At 39.7% G+C, this 19,531-nt stretch overlaps 1 protein-coding gene across 30 annotated transcripts in view; it reads right to left on the reverse strand.

The window, feature by feature from the left end:
• The window catches only part of TENM3 (teneurin transmembrane protein 3), a 1,299,256-nt gene that overhangs the window by 60,332 nt on the left and 1,219,393 nt on the right, over window positions 1-19,531 (reverse strand). For 20 of the 30 annotated variants that reach the window (XM_081875177.1, XM_081875172.1, XM_081875167.1 and 17 more), the window contains 6 exons: window positions 16,006-16,032; window positions 14,038-14,058; window positions 12,981-13,127; window positions 4,285-4,501; window positions 2,457-2,576; window positions 1,931-2,192 (listed from right to left, as the gene is read on the reverse strand). In XM_081875177.1, coding sequence (XP_081731303.1) covers window positions 1,931-2,192; window positions 2,457-2,576; window positions 4,285-4,501; window positions 12,981-13,127; window positions 14,038-14,058; window positions 16,006-16,032 — 794 coding nt within the window. The remainder of the gene's footprint in view (window positions 1-1,930; window positions 2,193-2,456; window positions 2,577-4,284; window positions 4,502-12,980; window positions 13,128-14,037; window positions 14,059-16,005; window positions 16,033-19,531) is intronic. The other 10 variants (XM_081875189.1, XM_081875179.1, XM_081875176.1 and 7 more) reach the window with 3 other exon arrangements.

Genomic DNA, 19,531 nt, shown 5'->3' on the forward strand with positions numbered 1-19,531 from the left:
TAACTAAGCTACATTCATTCATTTAAAACTGAGCAAAATTGAGTTGAATACCCACGTTTACCAGGCAAGAGCCTCCCTTCTCCCAAACAGAATCCTGCAATTGTGGGTTAGGTATCTTGAAAACTGCAAGTGGAAGGAAGCTCTACCCCCTCCTCCCCCTGGGAAAAAACCCTCTCTGGGGAGTGGGAGGGACCCCTTTCAATAGCATGGCATGGGGTGTGGGTGGCAAGTGCTGTCACCTGATCTTGGATGGGGCAATTGTCCAGGCTCCATTGCATACTGTTCAAGAAAATGAACCCAGGCTGCATTCTGGAGCAATGAACAACAAACTTTAATTTTAGTGTGATCTGAACCAGTGCCTATGGTTTGTTTCTCCCAAACAACCATGTTCAGGAAGCCAACAGCAAACTTTGGCTTCACGTGGCAATTTGTTTGGACAGAAACAAATCATGAATGTTGATTAAGATATCAAACTAAGTCAAGGATTGTCTACATTATGATTTGAACAAATCATACACCTTGGCTTAATGTTATCTGTGATTGCTGTTCTTTTCTGCCACCAGACTGTCCTGGCAAACAGCAAAGTGTTAATAAAGCTTTGACTCCATAACTAGAGTAGCACACTGGTATGCTATGAAAATGATGCAGAATGTTGCCAACTCATTTTAGTACTGTGGCTGATTCTAGTGAAGGAAAACCAAATGGAAATAAACTTATTTGTTTTGTTTTTCAAGTTATCACTTACGCATACTTTATATGTCTTGCTTGATAATTTATTTGAAAAATTACACTGTTCACTTCCAAGAAAGCCTGGAACTGTATTGATTTATTGTGACTAATGGTTTTTGTGAGAGATGAGGATATTCAATATTATGTATTGTGCATCTGAGCTTAACATTCAGCCCTTGGGAATTATAAGTATGCGTCACTTCTACAACAGAAGGTAAGAATCCTGTGAGTGCACAGAGTTTGGAGAAAGCACCCCTCTAATTTATGTTTTCCTGCAAAAATACATATCAGATATGTATTAGCAACAGCGCTAATGTGCCCACACATCATAAAAAAGCTATTCATATTAGTACAGTTTAAATAAAATCAAGGTGTAAAAGTTTACTTTTTTCTTAAAATAATCCTTTCTTTCAAAGCACTTTACCGAGAGGCTTGTAAATTATTAATTTTAATTGTTTATAGACTTGAGTTTAGACATTTCATCAGCTACTGCCAAAAATCAAAGCTATGTTGCCACGGGTAGTATTTTGAAACTAACTTTTGATCTCATCTGCAGTAACCAAAGGCAGAGGCATAACAGTGACAGATAAAACTGGCTCCTGCTTAATTATTCTGTGTTTTCCTTTAGGCTTCCAGTCCACATCAACGAATGATTATGTTTCATCCCCTTCCACCTTGCAATGCTAATGGAGTAGGGCATTATGAGTCTAAAACACAAGTTTTATAGCAGAATGTTTTGAGTTGCCTAAATAATATTACATAAGAGTCCTTAATTTCAAAATAAAAACAACTCTTCATTTTGAAACATGCTATAGGTCACACCATGTATTTCAATATGCTGATAACCTTGTAATTCCTAGATCCTTCCCAATGTCTATTTCATTGCAGCCCATATATCCTAAGCAGTAACACATTTCCTTAAATTTTAACTTGCATTCAGATGCCACATTTAGCTTCCATGGCAAACACTGTGGAGGCAGTCATCACCACAAGGGACAGATTAACTATTGCCATTAACACATGTTAAGGGGGGGAGGGGGGGAGACAAAGCAACCAGGAAAAGGTAGGAATCAGGGTGGCAGCAGTGGAGTTGACAAGGCACTGAATGTGGGGCCCCTAGAAGGAACCTTGCCCCCAGCCCCCCTTACTTAGAAAGGGTCCTGATTCTCACAAATATATTTGGACTTAAGATGTATTGTACCTGCGTCTCAGGAATAATAGGACTGTCCTCAGGGGAAATCCTGAACAAGGTAGAAAGAGGTGATGATACAATGACAGGATTTGGTCTCACAAATCCACTCAGATCGCAGCTGGGAATGTCATTCTCCTCCTTCTTCATGACCAGGGTGTCCATGACATAGAAGACGTTCCATGGAATCCAAACTGTATGGTATTGAGTAAGGAATGGTGACCGTTCGAACACTAGGGTTAAAGATGCGCCTCCATTTGCCACCAAGTCAAACCTAATGTAAATCAGATTATTATTGTGTAAAATGCTTTAAATTTACATCTTGCTCACAGACATATATACAATTTAAATTTAAAGATTCTGATTTCTTAAGTTTGTCAGAAGAAGCAGTAGTCCTTTTCTCGTGTGTGTGTGTGTGTGTGTGTGTAGACATAAACATAAACATGTGTGTAGACATAAATCTCAAAACAACTTTTGATGAAATAAGGCAAGTTAATTTTCTGTACTGCTATCTCAACATACGTGATATGAAACTTACATTCCATCTTGACGAGTGATGGTGTACCCATAATCTGGATAATGGAAAAACGACACATTAACTCCGATGAGTGGTGTTCCATCTGCTGTCAATACTTGGCCCCTTATAACAGATGCAAGACTGTAGGGAAAGGTACAAAATTACAACATTTAATATTTTCCCAAACAAGCACTTCCATGCCAATGTACCAAAGCATAAACATCTTGTTAGTTCACAACGTTGTATACTGTGCAGCCACTGCCTTATTTCAAAACTCATTTGGATCTATAGTCTCTCTGAGATGGTTTCAGTGTACACCGAATTACTTACAGTGTGAATATGACAAACACTTGCATCATACAAATACAGTGGTAACTGATTGGTTTGTTGTCACATGTACACAGCAGCAGATTCGGGTTCGCCTCTGTGTTCACATGTAAAAATATTATCTGCTTATACAGTGGTACCTCGGGTTACATACACTTCAGTTACATACACTTCAGGTTACAGACTCCGCTAACCCAGAAATAGTGCTTCAGGTTAAGAACTTTGCTTCAGGGTGAGAACAGAAATTGTGCTCCGGTGGCGCGGCGGCAGCGGGAGGCCCCATAGGTTAAAGTGGTGCTTCAGGTTAAGAACAGTTTCAGGTTAAGAATGGACCTCCGGAACGAATTAAGTACTTAACCCAAGGTACCACTGTACAGTAAAATCCTGGGCATGTTTATTTACAATCCCCACTGAATTCAATGTGGCTTACTTCCTAGTAATGGTATTCAGAACTGAACTGCTGCATCTTGCTTGCTAACTCTGCAAACTTGAGCACACTCACTTGGTGGTAGGTTTCATTGGGATCAAAATAACTTACTTCTAAGCCAATGGCTGAAATCTGATAAATATAAGGAGCACCCTCAGTATGAAGCAGGATTTTTATTTTGTTTTGTTTTTTCAAACAAAAGCGTCCTGCGCTGCACTGTAAGAATCTTTTTAAGTTTCATGAATTTTAAAAGCCGTTTATGATATGCTACAGTAGGAGGGAACTGCTGTTTGGATAGACCCCTACTAGGGCGAACAATCTCTTGACTGCATATAAAGGGGCTCTCTGGATCACAACCAAAGCATTTTGGATCAGTGTGCAAAATTAATAAATTAGCAATGGTGTTTTAAAATTATAAACTCATGGCTTTCCTTCTAAACAGCCTATCTTTTTGCACTTCCCTACGGAAAAGTGTTTTGCCAATTAATTTTTAGGCAATCTGTAAACCTGCGGGGGCTGCAAAGCACAGAATTTAAAGGAGTAATAAGGAACATTTGTGTTACAACTTTTAATCAACCGCTGTGCTCAACTACATTAATGCAGCTAAATTACTGCAGACACAGGAGTTCCAGAGTAAATCATCTACTTTCACTCAGTAAGGCACAGGACACCTGCTTTCAGTTACTAGCTTATTTTCAGGTATATAACCACTCTGCAAAGCACCAGGCAGGCAGCTTCTGCAATCATACTGTCATGCAGTTAACAGTTCTATTACATTAATTCATAATTTATATTATTTACTGAGCTCAGCTTTAAAAGTGCATCACTGCCTTCCCTTCTGAGGCGTTTTCATCACTTTGATACACTTCCAACTGTGCTAACCCAAATCAGCTGGGTCAATGAAGATTTATATAATCCTTAATGGAATGCCCTGTTAGAACTTAGACAGTACACAGTATAAAAAGCTATGTTAAAGCAGTATCACTGTCTGTCTGAAGTTTTGTACAAAATCAGCCATGCAGAGTCCCAAATTTTGTACTTTTCCAACTATCCTTGAAACAAAGTCTAGCAAAAGGAATAACAGAAAACCCTCACCTTTTATTGAAAGGGCTTTCCCCAGGAATGACATGGGAGCTGTCCGGTCCTATAAGAAAACTTATCCGATCGTAAAAGGATTTGGCAGCTTGCTGAGATGGTGACTGCTGGCTTTGGCTAATGATATCTTGTGGGTCCGGCAGTCCACGGCAGTAGGGCTGGTTTTGGCAGGAACTCTGCAAACAGCAGTCAGGATCCATGCAGTCAATTAATCCATCTACAGACAAAAAAGTTAGAAGAAAAGGAGCAATACTTCCTATTCATTTTCCCTAATGAGCAATTAAAGACAACAATCATATTCAGCAGTTTTCACAGTGTAAATAATAAGCAAAGATATTAGAAGTTTAGAAGTTATTTCAGGCCTTTCAGAGGAATAAAGGACAGATATTGTGCTAAGTAATAATCTGAAAGCAATGAAGAAGAGGGTCCATGTTGCAAATGTGGCATATATAAATTTGCATATTAAAGAAACTCGAGACAAAATAAATAAGAGAAATAGCACACACACAACAGAACTGGATGAATATCTAAAAAGTGCATACAAAAACACAGTTATTATAAATATAATGCAAACATCACAACTGCATAACCACACCAGGGAAAGGCTGAAAACCAGTTTACTTTCCAAGTTAACGTGTCAACTGTCAGAATCCTGCCTTTCAGGATCCTAAGCTATAAATCTGTGGTTCCTGTTGTAGTGGTAAGACTATGCATCATAGCTGCACTAAAGTAGATGAGAAGACGCCACGCTGAATTTTGCAGGTTTTATGTATGTAAACTGTTCCCAATCATATAACCAAGTGTGTGGGTGAGTTGATCTTTCTGGAAACAGTGTACTCAAAGGCAGCCTTAATAATATTTTTTGGTTTGTTATTTTAAGGGCATGTCACTGGAATAGGCACTATACAAAAGCAGTTGTGTGTGTGTTCACGTGCATATATATATATGAACCCTCCCTGATCTAAGCGTTAGGGCCAAAAACGCCTCATGCATCCAGTGGAGATTCACAATGATGCCAACAGCTTACAAGTGATTATTTCCCCAGCTGCAATTCCCCCAAGAGGAAAATCTGATCCTTGATGTGATGGGGGAAGCAATATGCATGCTCAGAATATGAAAAGCATTAGCTGCCCTTTTCACTGCTGGTTCAAATTTAGGACCCTCAAAGTTACTAAAAAGGTCTCTGAGAATAGCTGAAAGGTGCAAGATAGAGTAACTCTGTTGAAACTAAGCAAAGTCTAGACAGTGCCTTAAGGGGATGCTGCCTAGGAACCCTAGGTGTGTTATTCTAGGTAAGTTGGGAAACAATAAAACATACTCCCCCCCTTCATCATATCACATGGTGAGAGAGAAAGACCACAATTCCTATCATGATTTACCATTGGCCAAGTTGTCTGGAGTTGAGCCCTAAAACATCTGGAGGGCAACACATTCAATACTGAAGCTTAATCCAGATAAAACTGAGACACTGTTAGTGGACAGTTCCCTGGACCAGATGGGTAGTAGGTGGCCTGTTCTTGACAGGGTTTACACTGCCTCTGAAGGAGCAGGATATAGCTTGGGATAATTCTGGGTCCTTTGCTTAGTGATGCGTTAGTACAATGCAAACAAGTTCCAAAAGCTACAATGAAATTCAGATTTCATGCAGATGTTGGCACAGAAACAAAGTACCCACAAATTTTTGTGAATTGATACTGAGTACTGTTGCAATTTGAGAAGTTCAAAGTATACCAGATTTCAAATCACTGCAGAATTTCATTTCAATGCCAGCACAGATATAGCTAACACACATATTGCTGATTTATAAATATTAAATAATTTCCAAGGGGCCTTTAAAGTAGCTTTTATGTGAGGTTATTTGGTTTTCTAGAAAGAGAAGCAGGTAACTGCAGCTTGGCTGCTTCTTGGAGCATATTTAAAGCATTTGAGCTGCAAGTCAGCTTTAAATATTTAAGAACATTTATGAAGATGGATTCTTTTTCCTTTAGAAGAAAGGCTACATTGCTACAAGCAGAGGTAATTTCAGCCGCTCTTTCAGCTGAAAATATATATATATAAGAACACAATATATGCTCAGCAAATTGAATCTTAATGCAAATCAGTTAATGATGAATACCAGCTTATATAACATAACATAGTGAATACAAACCTGCGTATTTCACACATGTGCACAACATATTTAAATACAGAGGTGAATCCCCATTTACGTGGGGATTAGATTCCGAACCCCCTCGCAAGTCAATGAAATCACATAGAATGGGGAATTCCATGGAGAGTCTTAGTAGCTTACGAGGAGACCCACCCCAGAGCCCAAAGAGGATGTGTGGGGTAGCGCAGCAGCCATTTCCCTGTGCATCAGCTGAGCAAGCCCCGCTGCCCCTCCAGCTCGCACTGAGACCCTCCCCAGAGCCCAGAGGACATCCTCTTCAGGCTCTGGTGAGGGTCTCCTTGTTAGCCAGAGGCTTGTGGAGGCTGCTCAGCTAATGCACGGAAAAGCTTCCCAGTGCATCAGCTGAGCAGCTCAATGAAGTCTCCGCTACCCCTCCAGCTCACGTGACCAGCTCAGCTGATGTGCAGGGAAGACGCTTCCCCATGCGTCAGCTGTGCAAGCTCTGCTGCTCCTCAGCTCCTTTTATTATTTCCTACCAGTCTGCTTATTTCTCATTCTCAAATGATCTTTTTTCTGTTCTACATTTTCCTATCTATCATCTTCTAAAAATGATACAACCTGCTTCTCAGTGCACTGAAAAATGAAAGAAAATATGAAATTGACCTGAAATCAGTAAAAAAAAATAATTTTGTTTTTTGTTTGCTTCTGTGTCCTATATTTCTCTTATCTTGTCTGTCTGTCTTCCTGTCTTGGTAGCAATTCTTTTGAGACAAGTTCTATTTATCACTTAATGTCTATACATCACTTAGCACAATAACCTTACTGCTTTGTTAGTTTTTAGCCACCACTAAATTAAATGCCATTGAGGGAAACATGATTAATTAGCTAGATCTTAAACTTTACACTGTGACCACAATCCAAAGAGATTAGTAGTATGTGCACAAAATAGCACACATACGTCTATCCTCCTCCTTCAATTTCTTTTTCATCATATCCCCAAATTACCTTTACAACAACTACTAATTATTGCTAATTATGTATTTATTTACACACATCAGAATATGTGCTTTGGCTCAGCATTCATAACTCATTTTCCATCTTTCTGGGCTACTTAATTTGTTAAACTGCATGAACATCTAGTGACAGAAGGGTAACACACTAGCTTCTTCCAGAAAAATATGTATGGAGTCCAGAATGTAAACACTTCTGGTGACTTTGCCAACATGCATATTTTCTGCTTAGAAAACATGTTCATTATCTGCTTTCCTATATGTTCACATCTTAAGATACAGGTGAGATTGCCATGTATCAGTTTGAGAAATGCTGCTTGTTCTTCTCAAAGTATTTTGAAACTTTACAAATATTAACCTATTGACATATTTTGTGTTGTCTGTCACTAATTAAGTTAAAATGTATTTATGATTTTCTTCAAAATGTATTCTCTTTAAAATAACAGAGTAATAGACAAATGCCTTGTCAATCTGGGCTTAAACCAATTTATGCTAGTATCAGTATCTGGTACATTAATTGTTAAAAGCTCTATATTGGCAATAGGTGCTTTTGGGGGCTTTGCTCTGTTTGCTCTATGTTGTCCTGCAGGCAATATTTAGCACAGTTGCCATAGAGGAATGCTCAAATTTAGTCATTCATCTTTGTTACTTTATAAATAGCAAATGTACATCTGGCATGTAGACTGCAGGTCATAAAACTGTTTGAGATTGACATCTTCTGAACTAATCAGCTGGAAATGCATTTTTACAAGCCTCCCCACTCACATCAATCAGGAAAAGAATCTCATTTTCACCAGTCAAGATACAGGGACACACTGTTTGTTATTTTTCTATGAAGTTTATCAGCTACTTGCCCAAGCGAGTGACGGATGGTTATGAATTTGGCTCCTTCTAACTTGCAAAAACATTTTTCATTCTCTCTCTCTCTCTGTATTTATACAGCTAGTGCAGTTTACCAAGTATTCTATTGCCCCATGTGTAAAATAACAAAGGCAAAATCCCTTTACCAAATAATCGGTCTATTGTAGTTGGGACCAAAAACTGCACCTGTCTCTTATGGTTCAACAACAACAATTTTTGTTTGAATTAAGAAAGAAAATCACAGAATGCTCAAGTCCACTAAATTATCATTATAGTACTAGATGATAGTCTTGCATTCAGAATATCTTAACCCATAGGGCTAAGTCCAACCTGTCAACAAAAATCTAAACTATGGGCTTTTATAAAAATTCTAATTATACCAGCTTGCTCCCATATAAACACATGGTTCATCTTGATTATTGTATGCACTTTTGATCTTCATATTTCAAACAGTATATAACTAGAAACTGTGAAGAGAAAATGTACAAAATAATCAGAGGCTATACAAAACCTTTCAAGTACAGGAAGGAAAATATTAAACTTCTTCTGCTAAGGAAGGTGTAACTAAAGAATAACAACTGAAGCATATATAGAATCTTGAGATTTTAAAGATTAAGAAAGGTATCTATGTTCCTTTTTATATTTTGGAGGGAAGGCAATGACATCCAAAGGTAGCAGGTTTCACTAAGAAAACATAATTTGTCATATGTCATGCAGACTCCCTACTAGATGCTTGAATTTCTATATAGGTGTGCGTGCAGACCTATTCAGACAATCATATATTGGGTTGGTAAGCGAAGATATGCATGCCGCTCCCCCCCCCCCACGCATGCAGCCTCTTTGTTCCAGTCACAAAGAAAAACTCAAAATTAACCAGGTACAAGGCAAGAAGCAACTTCAAACAATTAAACCTGGCTTGTTCTTCAGCTGGTAACCAGTTTCCCAGTTTTGATAAAAAAGGAAACTATGGTTATTATAGTGTTCCTGCTTTAATTGCGGCCTGCATGAAAGAGGGAGCAATGCTGCAGCATGTGCAAAGCATAAAGCTTATGCTACTCTTGGTATAATCAACCAAACAGGCCCAATCTCATAGTGGATTTGCAATACCAAGAACCTGGAGGCAGAAGAATACACTAGGTTTCTAATAAACGACCAGAGGCTAGGAACGAGGCTTCAGTCTAGAGCACACATGGAAGTACCTCACTCATCTCATGTGGTAAAACAAAACAAATTCCTTCCAGTAGCACCTTAAAGACCAACTAAGTCAGTTCTTGGTATGAGCTTTCGTGTGCATGCACACTTCTTCAGATACACTGCACACGAAAGCTCATACCAAGAACTGACTTAGTTGGTCTTTAAGGTGCTACTGGAAGGAATTTGTTTTGTTTTGACTATGGCAGACCAACACGGCTACCTATCTGTAACTCATGTGGTAAGTGAATGCACATGTGGAAAACTCTCCTGTCACCAAGAAGCACATCTATATACACTATCAGGACAGATTAATCTAAAATAAAATAGACCACAACTGGGTTGGAAACGAAAAGTAGCAACCGAAAGGAAATAATTCAATTGAATGAGTGCAGAGGCGAAATAGGTAAAGGTAAAGGGACCCCTGACCATTAGGTCCAGTCATGGCCGACTCTGGGGTTGCGGCACTCATCGCGCTTTATTGGCCGAGGGAGCTGGCATACAGCTTCTGGGTCATGTGGCCAGCATGACTAGAACCAGAGCAGAGCACGGAAACACTGTTTACCTTCCCACTGGAGCAGTACCTATTTATCTACTTGCACTTTGAGGTGCTTTCAAACTGCTAGGTTGGCAGGAAGAGGCGAAATACGTTGCCACAATTCTACATCACAATTCTACACCACATTATTAAGGAACTGAGCATTTTGAAGTTATTCTCGTAAAGGTTTACAGATATGTAGATAAGCATACAATCTGAAATTCAATCAGTGAAACCACAAACAGAAAACTCAAAACCATGCAAAGCAGGTCAGTCAGTGAAATTAGCCATAGCAACAAATGTGACCCTATAGCAGGTAACTCAAAACACGGGCTGTGTTTCAATACAAGTCAAGTCACACTGTACATGGCACTGTAAACTGAACTGAGCATCTAGAAAGCATTTCCCTTGCATACATGAACAGCTTCTCTCATGCCCACCCACATAGGCTAGAAATACCATCCCATCTGGCTGCTACTACCTGCTACTCGAATCAGATGCTTTTGGAGGAAACTGATTTTCTAGTACCATTTCAGTTGGGGTTTAGGCCTAGTTTTGACACAGAAACAGCTTTGGTCGCCCTGTATGTTGACCTCTGTCGGGAGAGAGACAGGGGAAATGTGTCCCTGTTAATGACCCCCACCTTCTCAGTCCCCTCCCCTCCAGGATTATTTTCAAGCAAACGGAGATTGTGCCTCTATGAAACCAACCTCTCTTCCATCCTTTACATGTTTCTTCTGGTTCTGGGAGACAAGGGGGAAGGGCAGCTTGCCGCAGCAAGAAAGGGAGACACCTGTGAGTCTTCACCAGCTTGACTCATCTCTGCCTCTTAGCCTCCTTCCTCCTCTGCTTCAGCTTCTGCCCCTGATTCTGGACTTCTCTCCACCACAGATGCTCCCAGCTCACTAAGCCCCGTTAACTCTTCAGCTTCCAACACTTCCGCTTCTTCCTCTGACCACTCATTGTTTCCCCACCACCAATCCCCAGGGTCTGAACCTTCTTCCCTTGTGGGTTCCCCAGCTGGTTCCTCCTATCATTCCTCTCTGTCCAACCACTCCATGACATATAGCCTAACTCTGCTAACCTCTAGGCTAGATTAGTGGAATGCATTATACATAGGGCTGCATCTGAAGACGGTTTGGAAACCAACTGCATTAGCTACCAATTAGTTTCCGGGCTCAATTCAAACTGCTGGTTTTGACCCATAAAGCCTCAAACGGCTCATGACCGCAATACCTCAAGGACAACCTCTACCCATATTAACTGTCCCTTTCCCTGGAAAAATAATCTGACACCCTTCTTTGTGTGCCTCATCCATGAGAGGTTCGATGGGTGGCAACAAGCCTTTTCTGTTGTGGATCTCCATGTGTGGAATGCTCTCCCCAGGGAGGCTTGCCTGGAGCCATCATTACATATCTTTAGGTGCCAGGCAAAAATATTTCTCTTCAACCAGACCTTTGGCTTATTAACATTCCATGACCTTTTAAATGTGTTTGTGGGAGGGGGGGTGCAATGTGTAAGCTGCCTTGAGCATGGTTTGAATTGTGGAAAGGTAGCATACAAATATGTATTTATGTATGATTGCAATGACAGAAGACAGAGAGCCAAAAGGTACTATGAGGAACTGGAAATGGGCGGTACATAGAAGATCATAGAATCATAGAGTTGGAAGAGACCACAAGGGCCATCGAGTCCAACCCCCTGCCAAGCAGGAAACACCATCAGAGCACTCCTGACATATGGTTGTCAAGCCTCTGCTTAAAGACCTCCAAAGAAGGAGACTCCACCACACTCCTTGGCAGCAAATTCCACTGTCGAACAGCTCTTACTGTCAGGAAGTTCTTCCTAATGTTTAGGTGGAATCTTCTTTCTTGTAGTTTGGAACCATTGCTCCGTGTCCGCTTCTCTGGAGCAGCAGAAAACAACCTTTCTCCCTCCTCTATGTGACATCCTTTTATATATTTGAACATGGCTATCTTATCACCCCTTAACCTCCTCTTCTCCAGGCTAAACATGCCCAGCTCCCTTAGCCGTTCCTCATAAGGCATCGTTTCCAGGCCTTTGACCATTTTGGTTGCCCTCCTCTGGACACGTTCCAGTTTGTCAGTGTCCTTCTCGAACTGTGGTGCCCAGAACTGGACACAGTACTCCAGGTGAGGTCTGACCAGAGCAGAATACAGTGGCACTATTACTTCCCTTGATCTAGATGCTATACTCCTATTGATGCAGCCCAGAATTGCATTGGCTTTTTTAGCTGCCGTGTCACACTGTTGGCTCATGTCAAGTTTGTGGTCAACCAAGACTCCTAGATCCTTTTCACATGTACTGCTCTCAAGATGATTTTTTTAGAGTGGAAAATAGGGCTGGGGGGAAGTGGAGATAAAGTTGTAGGCATTGATGGAAGGCAGGGGAAGGTGTGGTAATGTTGCTGTAGTTGCTAAAAATTATTCTGGAAGGCCTTCAGTAATGAGCTATAAGAACAACACAGGAATGAGTCAAAGCTGAGATCAGATAAGGAACAGTTGTGCTAGTAAGAAGCTTGGTGGGATTAGATTGTTGCTGACAATGGATCTTTTAAAAATGTGAAGTTCTTACTAAATTATTTCTCAACATCTGTACCTCTTGAAAAACTTTCCCGAATGTGGATGTCACAACTATTCACGTTGGGCATGTGTGCAGCTTTATTATAAAGCTCTCTGAATTACAGTATTATTTTTGCCCTTAGATAAAATACTACCACTTGGAACTTAATGCTCACTAATGGATTTCGATGTACACATTTTGCCTGCTGTAACCATCTCTTAAGGATTTGATAGCATACTAAATGAAGGCAATAAATGTTGTAGCACATTCCTGCATGTATCTCATCACAGGTAGTAAAAGCTCTGTATCATTCTCACAGCAGTATTTTTTTCACCTGATTGGGAAGCCGATAATTTTACAATTTTTTTTTAGCAGTGCAGGAATTTCACTCTGCATCTCCTACCTCCTTCATTGTCCTTGCTATCAGTACATAAAGTTTCCATGGCGACATCACATCCTGCTCCCCTCCATCCTGGCTGACAAACACAATGCCAGCCATTTTGGTCCAGAGTACATCTTCCATTGCTATTACACAAGCCAGGGCATCCCTCTGTTAAAACAGACAAAAAAAATGACACTGCATGTGATTTAGCTATTACAACAATTTAAAATCTAATCAAAATACGAACAGGGGACACTTACTGGGAACAGGCCTTCAGAACAGCACAAATACTGTAATTGCACATGGAGAGTAGCAGCAACATTACCTGGGATTCTAATTCTTAACTAAGTGGCATCTTTGATTGGTCTGACACTTGAGACACCACTTACCTGTGCAGGCAGGAAATATATCGAAGAAACCTCTAAATACCTGCAGGCCAGACAAAATTATGTTTTCATGTTCTTTATCAGAGTAGCAGGCAATATGACCACAACATAGTACACAACACAGCCTCTAAGCAAAACGACAGGGGTTCTGCATTTATAGAGGAAATAATTATTTGATGTATATGCATTGCTGGTTACTTGATGGTATAGATTTCGTTAAGCTCCTTGTTATTTTAAATAAATCCTATGAAATTTCAAAGTAGCTGTGCCACTCTGCTTTCAGCAACGTTAATTTTATCTGGTCTCAAGAGTTGCCATGTGTTCATGTGAAATTACAGTGCATTAAATAATTGCACAAAGTATAGGTCAGTTTCAGTGACTATACTTTATGCCGAAAGTACATTCCTTTTCACAGAATAAGCAAAGCCCAGGAAATAGTGAAGCAGCTTAGCATCTATTCTAACAAACATTAGGATTCAGGCTGCATACGGATGGGACAGGACCGACAGGATTTCCAACTAAATGTAATAGCTGTGCGTATTTGATTACTTAGGACGGACAAAATGAAATACCATAAGGACCACAATAAAACATTGATAGACTGAACAAAAACACGGTAGTGACGTGCTTCAAGACAGATAGCGGAGAGTGATTCTTTTGTGACAATCTCCCTAAGGCTTTTGTGCTGTTACCTTTATATCCTATCTTGTCTGCTTTTATGGCCAAGGAGGGAAAATTTGGGAAACAATTAAAATTATTTCGTATATCCAAAATCTATTACTTTTTTTTTTTCATCTAACAGTACATCAAAAACAGCATCTGTCACTTCCTACTGATGGAAAAACTGGCATGCAGCCAACATGACCTGTATGAGAATGACGACAGTATATATCTATATAGATATATATATAGATATAGATATATAGATATATAAATGTATATATATGTAGAATTCTAGTATTCCTTATCTATGACTGCGGTAAGACATTCACATAAGCAAGTACAGAAGCAGAACTATGATCAGTGGCTACAAATCAGGTATTTTAGGACAAAGCAGTTATTTCTAACTCTATACAGCATGTAATATAACTTGTGCCACTACCTTATTAAGTTGCATCTGTTTAGTGTCTCTGGGAACTAGCCTAGTGTCCTGTTTCTGTTGATTCACACGTGTGCTTGAAACCATCTTTTTTTGCTAGGAATCCTTAAATAATTATTAACGTACTTCTTTCTCCACTTATGCAGCACAAATGAAACAATCATTCTAAGGCCGTTATTGCCTCTAGCAAAAATTAGTACTTACAGATGGAAGGGAATAATAGTAGCGTCTCATGACAAGGTATGATGAAGCTATAGTTATGGATATCATGTCATCATGCCAGGCTGAGATTAGATTTGGCTGCCAGTTTTTCTTTAGGTACTATTTGCCATCTGCACTTTTCAATTGTATGTGCAGAAGGTAAATTTTTTACTTCTGAAATGTTTTTCTTCCACTTTGGTTACAGAGGACACACAGCTTTATCTGTCCTACTGGCAAAGAATTACAGAAAACAATTGAATGCACTCAAGAGTGATTATACGAAAGCCTGGATTCTGCCATGAATATTGCCATACTCTAATGAAAAAGCACAGATAAGGAAGAGAAGAAAGGCAATCTGGAAAAAAGGGGAGTACTTGTGATAATTAAACAAAAACACATTTCTTTTACCACAACTGAAGATATGAGAACGTTCGCTGTTTAGTGGTACATGCTCAGTGAAGAGTTGGCTAAATCAGCTTTTCCATTGCAATCCAAAACTACGAAGTATAATTATTTGATCTCACACAGATTTTCTTAGTAAATGGCAATAAAATATTTTAACATATAAGCTTATTTTTAAAAAGCTTATAAACAATTTAAAAAAAATAAAAAAATAAAAGCAACTACGGAGCTTCTATAAATTTAAGCAGCTTGTCAACTGCAATGGCCAGCATCCAAAGCAGTGCACATGATGTTCTGATTGCACATGGCACAAAGCCATCAAGGTCCTGGCAAGGACCCAGTGAGGAACAATAGAAAGGCACAGCGGTGTTTTTCACTCATATATGGACCCATATCCAACTATGTTCTACCCAAAGTAGACCCACTGTCTAGAAATTTCAGTGGGTCTACTCTGAGTAGGTCTACATGGGATACCACCCATAGTGTGACATGGATCCTGGCCAATGGCACCACTGGCTTCTTTTACACACATATCTCTATTGCAATGTATCCTTGAAGCTATGACATTTTCTCATCCTGTGACTAACATTTCATTTTTTTCTTATCGTATAGGACGACTAGGAGATTCCTTCAAGCAACAAGAGCTAGAAGGCTTTTAAAAAACCACAAACAGCAGATGCACAGCTATCTTCAGTTTTTGATATCATCAAAGCTAATCCATTTATACAGGATATAGTGAAACTTACAAAGTGCTTAGTAAAAATGCTAACAGGTGACAAAAAAACATTAAAAGTCTTTATCTCTTAAATCCAAGGAACATGGAAAGTAACATGAATGAAATTTATAATTCATGGAGTACATATAAAATACGTTGCACTTGCCAAGTCTAGTGGAATGGTTGCTATAATATACACAGAGATACATGGAAGCATGTCAAGGAAGAGCAAATATACAGTACCTTTAACTATCTTATCCAAATAGTGAGCTTGAGAATTAAAAAGAAAAAAGAGAACAGACAGACGTTTCAGAAGAGTAATGTAGGAAAGGAATTGTTCAGAATTTACACACAGAAAGAGCAGTGATTTGCTGAAATGAGATCTCACATTGCATAGAAAGTTTCCCAGTGTTTAAAAATTTAAAGCATCATCTCTATAGCAAAATATACAGTCATCATTTGATTAAAGACTCAGCATTTTAAAAATGCATTTTCAGACTAAAAAAACTAACACATTTCAAACTCTACAGTTTATAGCTGTTTTTGTTATGCCTTGTCTTTTATGTAGAGCAAACCTAACCAAAGTCATAAAATTTTTTGATTTTCAGTTCATGTTAAAGCAGTTATGTAACACATGAGCTTTACAGCTCGGCCAAACTGAAAAACCATATATTTGATTTCCAAGTTGTGTACAGTTCAGACATTCTGGACAGAAAAAGTACTGTATTTTAATTTTGTCCTGGATTATCACTACTTCAAAAAAGAAACAATATACTTCTGCAATCCACTTATTTGTCTCAGCGTACTTAGCCAATTATGCAAAACACAGAACTACATTATTTTATTGAAAGCAGCGGTACCTAGCAATGCAGAAGAAACTAACAGATGCTTTCAAAGTTGAGAGTGAAACAAGGTTACAGATACATATATACAATGTAGCATGTAACATATAAAATAAGAGAAAGTCTATTTGCTTTTTTCCACAGGTAGCTGTCATTTCAAGTAAAGGTTGACTGCTGCTTTTTAAAGACAGGGCAGTGGTTAAATAATGCTTAATGTTTAACACTGCAACTTACTTACACACCATGTGCCTTATTTTCTAGTCACTTACTGTAGGCTAAGTTCAATATAAGTGTGACCCGTACATTATGTATTATATTGCACTGTTTTGCTTAAATATGCTATAAAGCACCTGGAATAACTGATGGAGTATATCGTCAATCAAACAAAATAAACAAACCAACAAAAAGCAGACAATATGTGAGTAGCTTATTTACTCCCAACTTGCAGTGGCAACAGCCTAGCCTAGCATGTATCGACTGATCTACGAAGGTAGTTTCATTGAAACACTTACCAAATGTAGCTTTAATCAGCATGTGTGAATTCACTCTAAGATAATATCAGTGAAGCTGAACCTGGTTTGCCCTTTTTGTAAGAGTCATTAGTGACATTATGCAGGATGAGATGGTGGAGTGAATTGGTGCCATTCCAGTCTGTACTCTTTCTGGCTGCCTATTTTTCGATGCACCATGGAGAATGCTACTGCTTGGTGCATCCCTGGAATCTTAACTTGATGAGCAAATCTCTTAAAGAGAGATTACGATGGGATATTCAGGTGTGATAGGCACAAACATAGATTTCTGTAAGTGATGATCAGCAATGTGAACTGAGCACAAAAGGCAGACATTGAAGCACTGGTGAAATGTAGTTGGTGACTCACTTCTTTTAGGAGACAAGTTGGCATCTTACTAGATCAGAGCTTTCCAAATTGTGTGTCGTGACACCTTAGTGTGTCTGCTGCAGTGTGTAGGCATGTGGCATAAATGCTGCCTACGCTCCTCCTTGGGCTGGAAAGTGGTTAGTTTACCCTCTGGTTTACTAGCAAAACTGAATTACTGTGTTGTGAAATGACGTGTGTCTAAAAAGTTTGTCACCAGCATGAAAAGTCTGGAAAGCTTTGTACTAGTACCTAGATGACGCTGGCAGGAAGCACACCTGACCATTGCTTCCAATTGGTACACGGCAATAAAAACAGAAATATTCCCAGATTTTTTGCTGCAGCAAATAAACATGGCTAAAGGTAAAGGTAAAGGTACCCCTGCCCATCAGGGCCAGTCGTGACCGACTCTAGGGTTGCGCGCTCATCTCGCTCAAGAGGCCGGGAGCCGGCGCTGTCTGAAGACACTTCCGGGTCATGTGGCCAGCGTGACGAAGCTGCATCTGGCGAGCCAGCACCAGCACTAGCGCCGCACACGGAAACGCCGTTTACCTTCCCGCTATAAAGCGGTCCCTATTTATCTACTTGCACTTAAGGGTGCTTTCGAACTGCTAGGTTGACAGGAGCTGGGACTGAACAACGGGAGCTCACCCCGTTGCGGGGATTTGAACCGCCAACCTTCTGATCAGCAAGTCCTAGGCACTGAGGTTTTACCCACAGCGCCACCCGCGTCCCTAAACATGGCTACCCCTGTGCAATTTACAATAGCTACATGCAGAATGAAAGATTTGAACCAGACATACGGAAAGATAAAAGGTATGTGTCATGTACATCTGTACTGATGGCTCCATGTGTCCATACCATTAGTGGCTCAGTGTATGCACTGAATAGGAAGGAAGAATAAAATGGAATCGTACAGGACCCAGTGTGGAACATAGGGACGTCTGTGAGCAAGACACAGATAGAAAGGATAAGTGAAAAAGGAAACCATGCATTTGGAAGGTGAATTTAAGGAAAGATGTGGGAAGGTGGAAGGGAGGAGAATAACAGCATGGATACTTCCAGGAGGGTGTTCATTAGGGAATGAGTGTTCATGCACACAAATTTTTCAGTGTCCACATGATATCATTTCTTTCAGATTTATCCTTTCTACAGAAAATCTAGTAAGTTAAAAAAAACCTGTTGCCAACAACCTGCGTGTGTGAGATATCTGAGCAACCTGTTGGCAATATTAAGTCCCCCATTGGGAAACATCCTAAGTATAGAGGTAGCTTGCTGAAGGGAATATGTGAAATGGAAGACTAGGGTGGGATTTAACGGGGGAATCTTACAGCATTTATAGAGCTAACTGGTGAGTAGGTAACAGAGAGGAGTATCTGGACTGGAGAAAAGGTTAGGTTAGAGGAGGTGGAAGGAGAAGATGTGTAAGAAAAGTCATTAAGTTGTGTTTGAAGACAATGGTACAAAAGGGTTGGAAGGAGTGCGATGGGAGATGGGGAATAAAGACTAGAAAGGAAGATAATACGATGCTATCATCATCTGCCAATTGGCTTCTCTCTCCTTGTTTGCCATGCCTAGGGTCTGTCAGGAGCTCAAGTATAAGAAATGGGGGAGAGGAAATGAAAACCATGGCCAAAGGCATTGCAACCAATATTCTAAAACTTACTCTTTGCTCAGAGCAGACCCTCTGAAATTAATAGACCTAATTTAGTCGTGTTCATTAATATCAGTTGGTCTATTCTGAGTAAAACTTAGTTGAATACCACCCTTACAATAATTAACATAAATATATGTTATTTGGTGGAAGTATAAATATAGTTAATACTGTACATAAATAACAGCTCCATACCAAAATAAATACTCAGAGAATAGAAGGGCAAAACTAGGCTTGGTGCGTAACAAACTTGAATCCCATTTATTTCCCGAGAAAAATGATGCTTGTGGGAGGGTGATGTGCAACGGAAAAGAAACAGAGCACAGCACTTACCCCTTTTTTGAAGTTAAACACATTTCTGTAACTCTGGTGGGGAAATAGCTCAAGGTAGTTTGTTA

This window comes from Podarcis erhardii (assembly GCF_964252035.2).
Source record: "Podarcis erhardii genome assembly, chromosome: 9".
NCBI classification, from domain to species: Eukaryota; Metazoa; Chordata; class Lepidosauria; order Squamata; family Lacertidae; genus Podarcis; species Podarcis erhardii.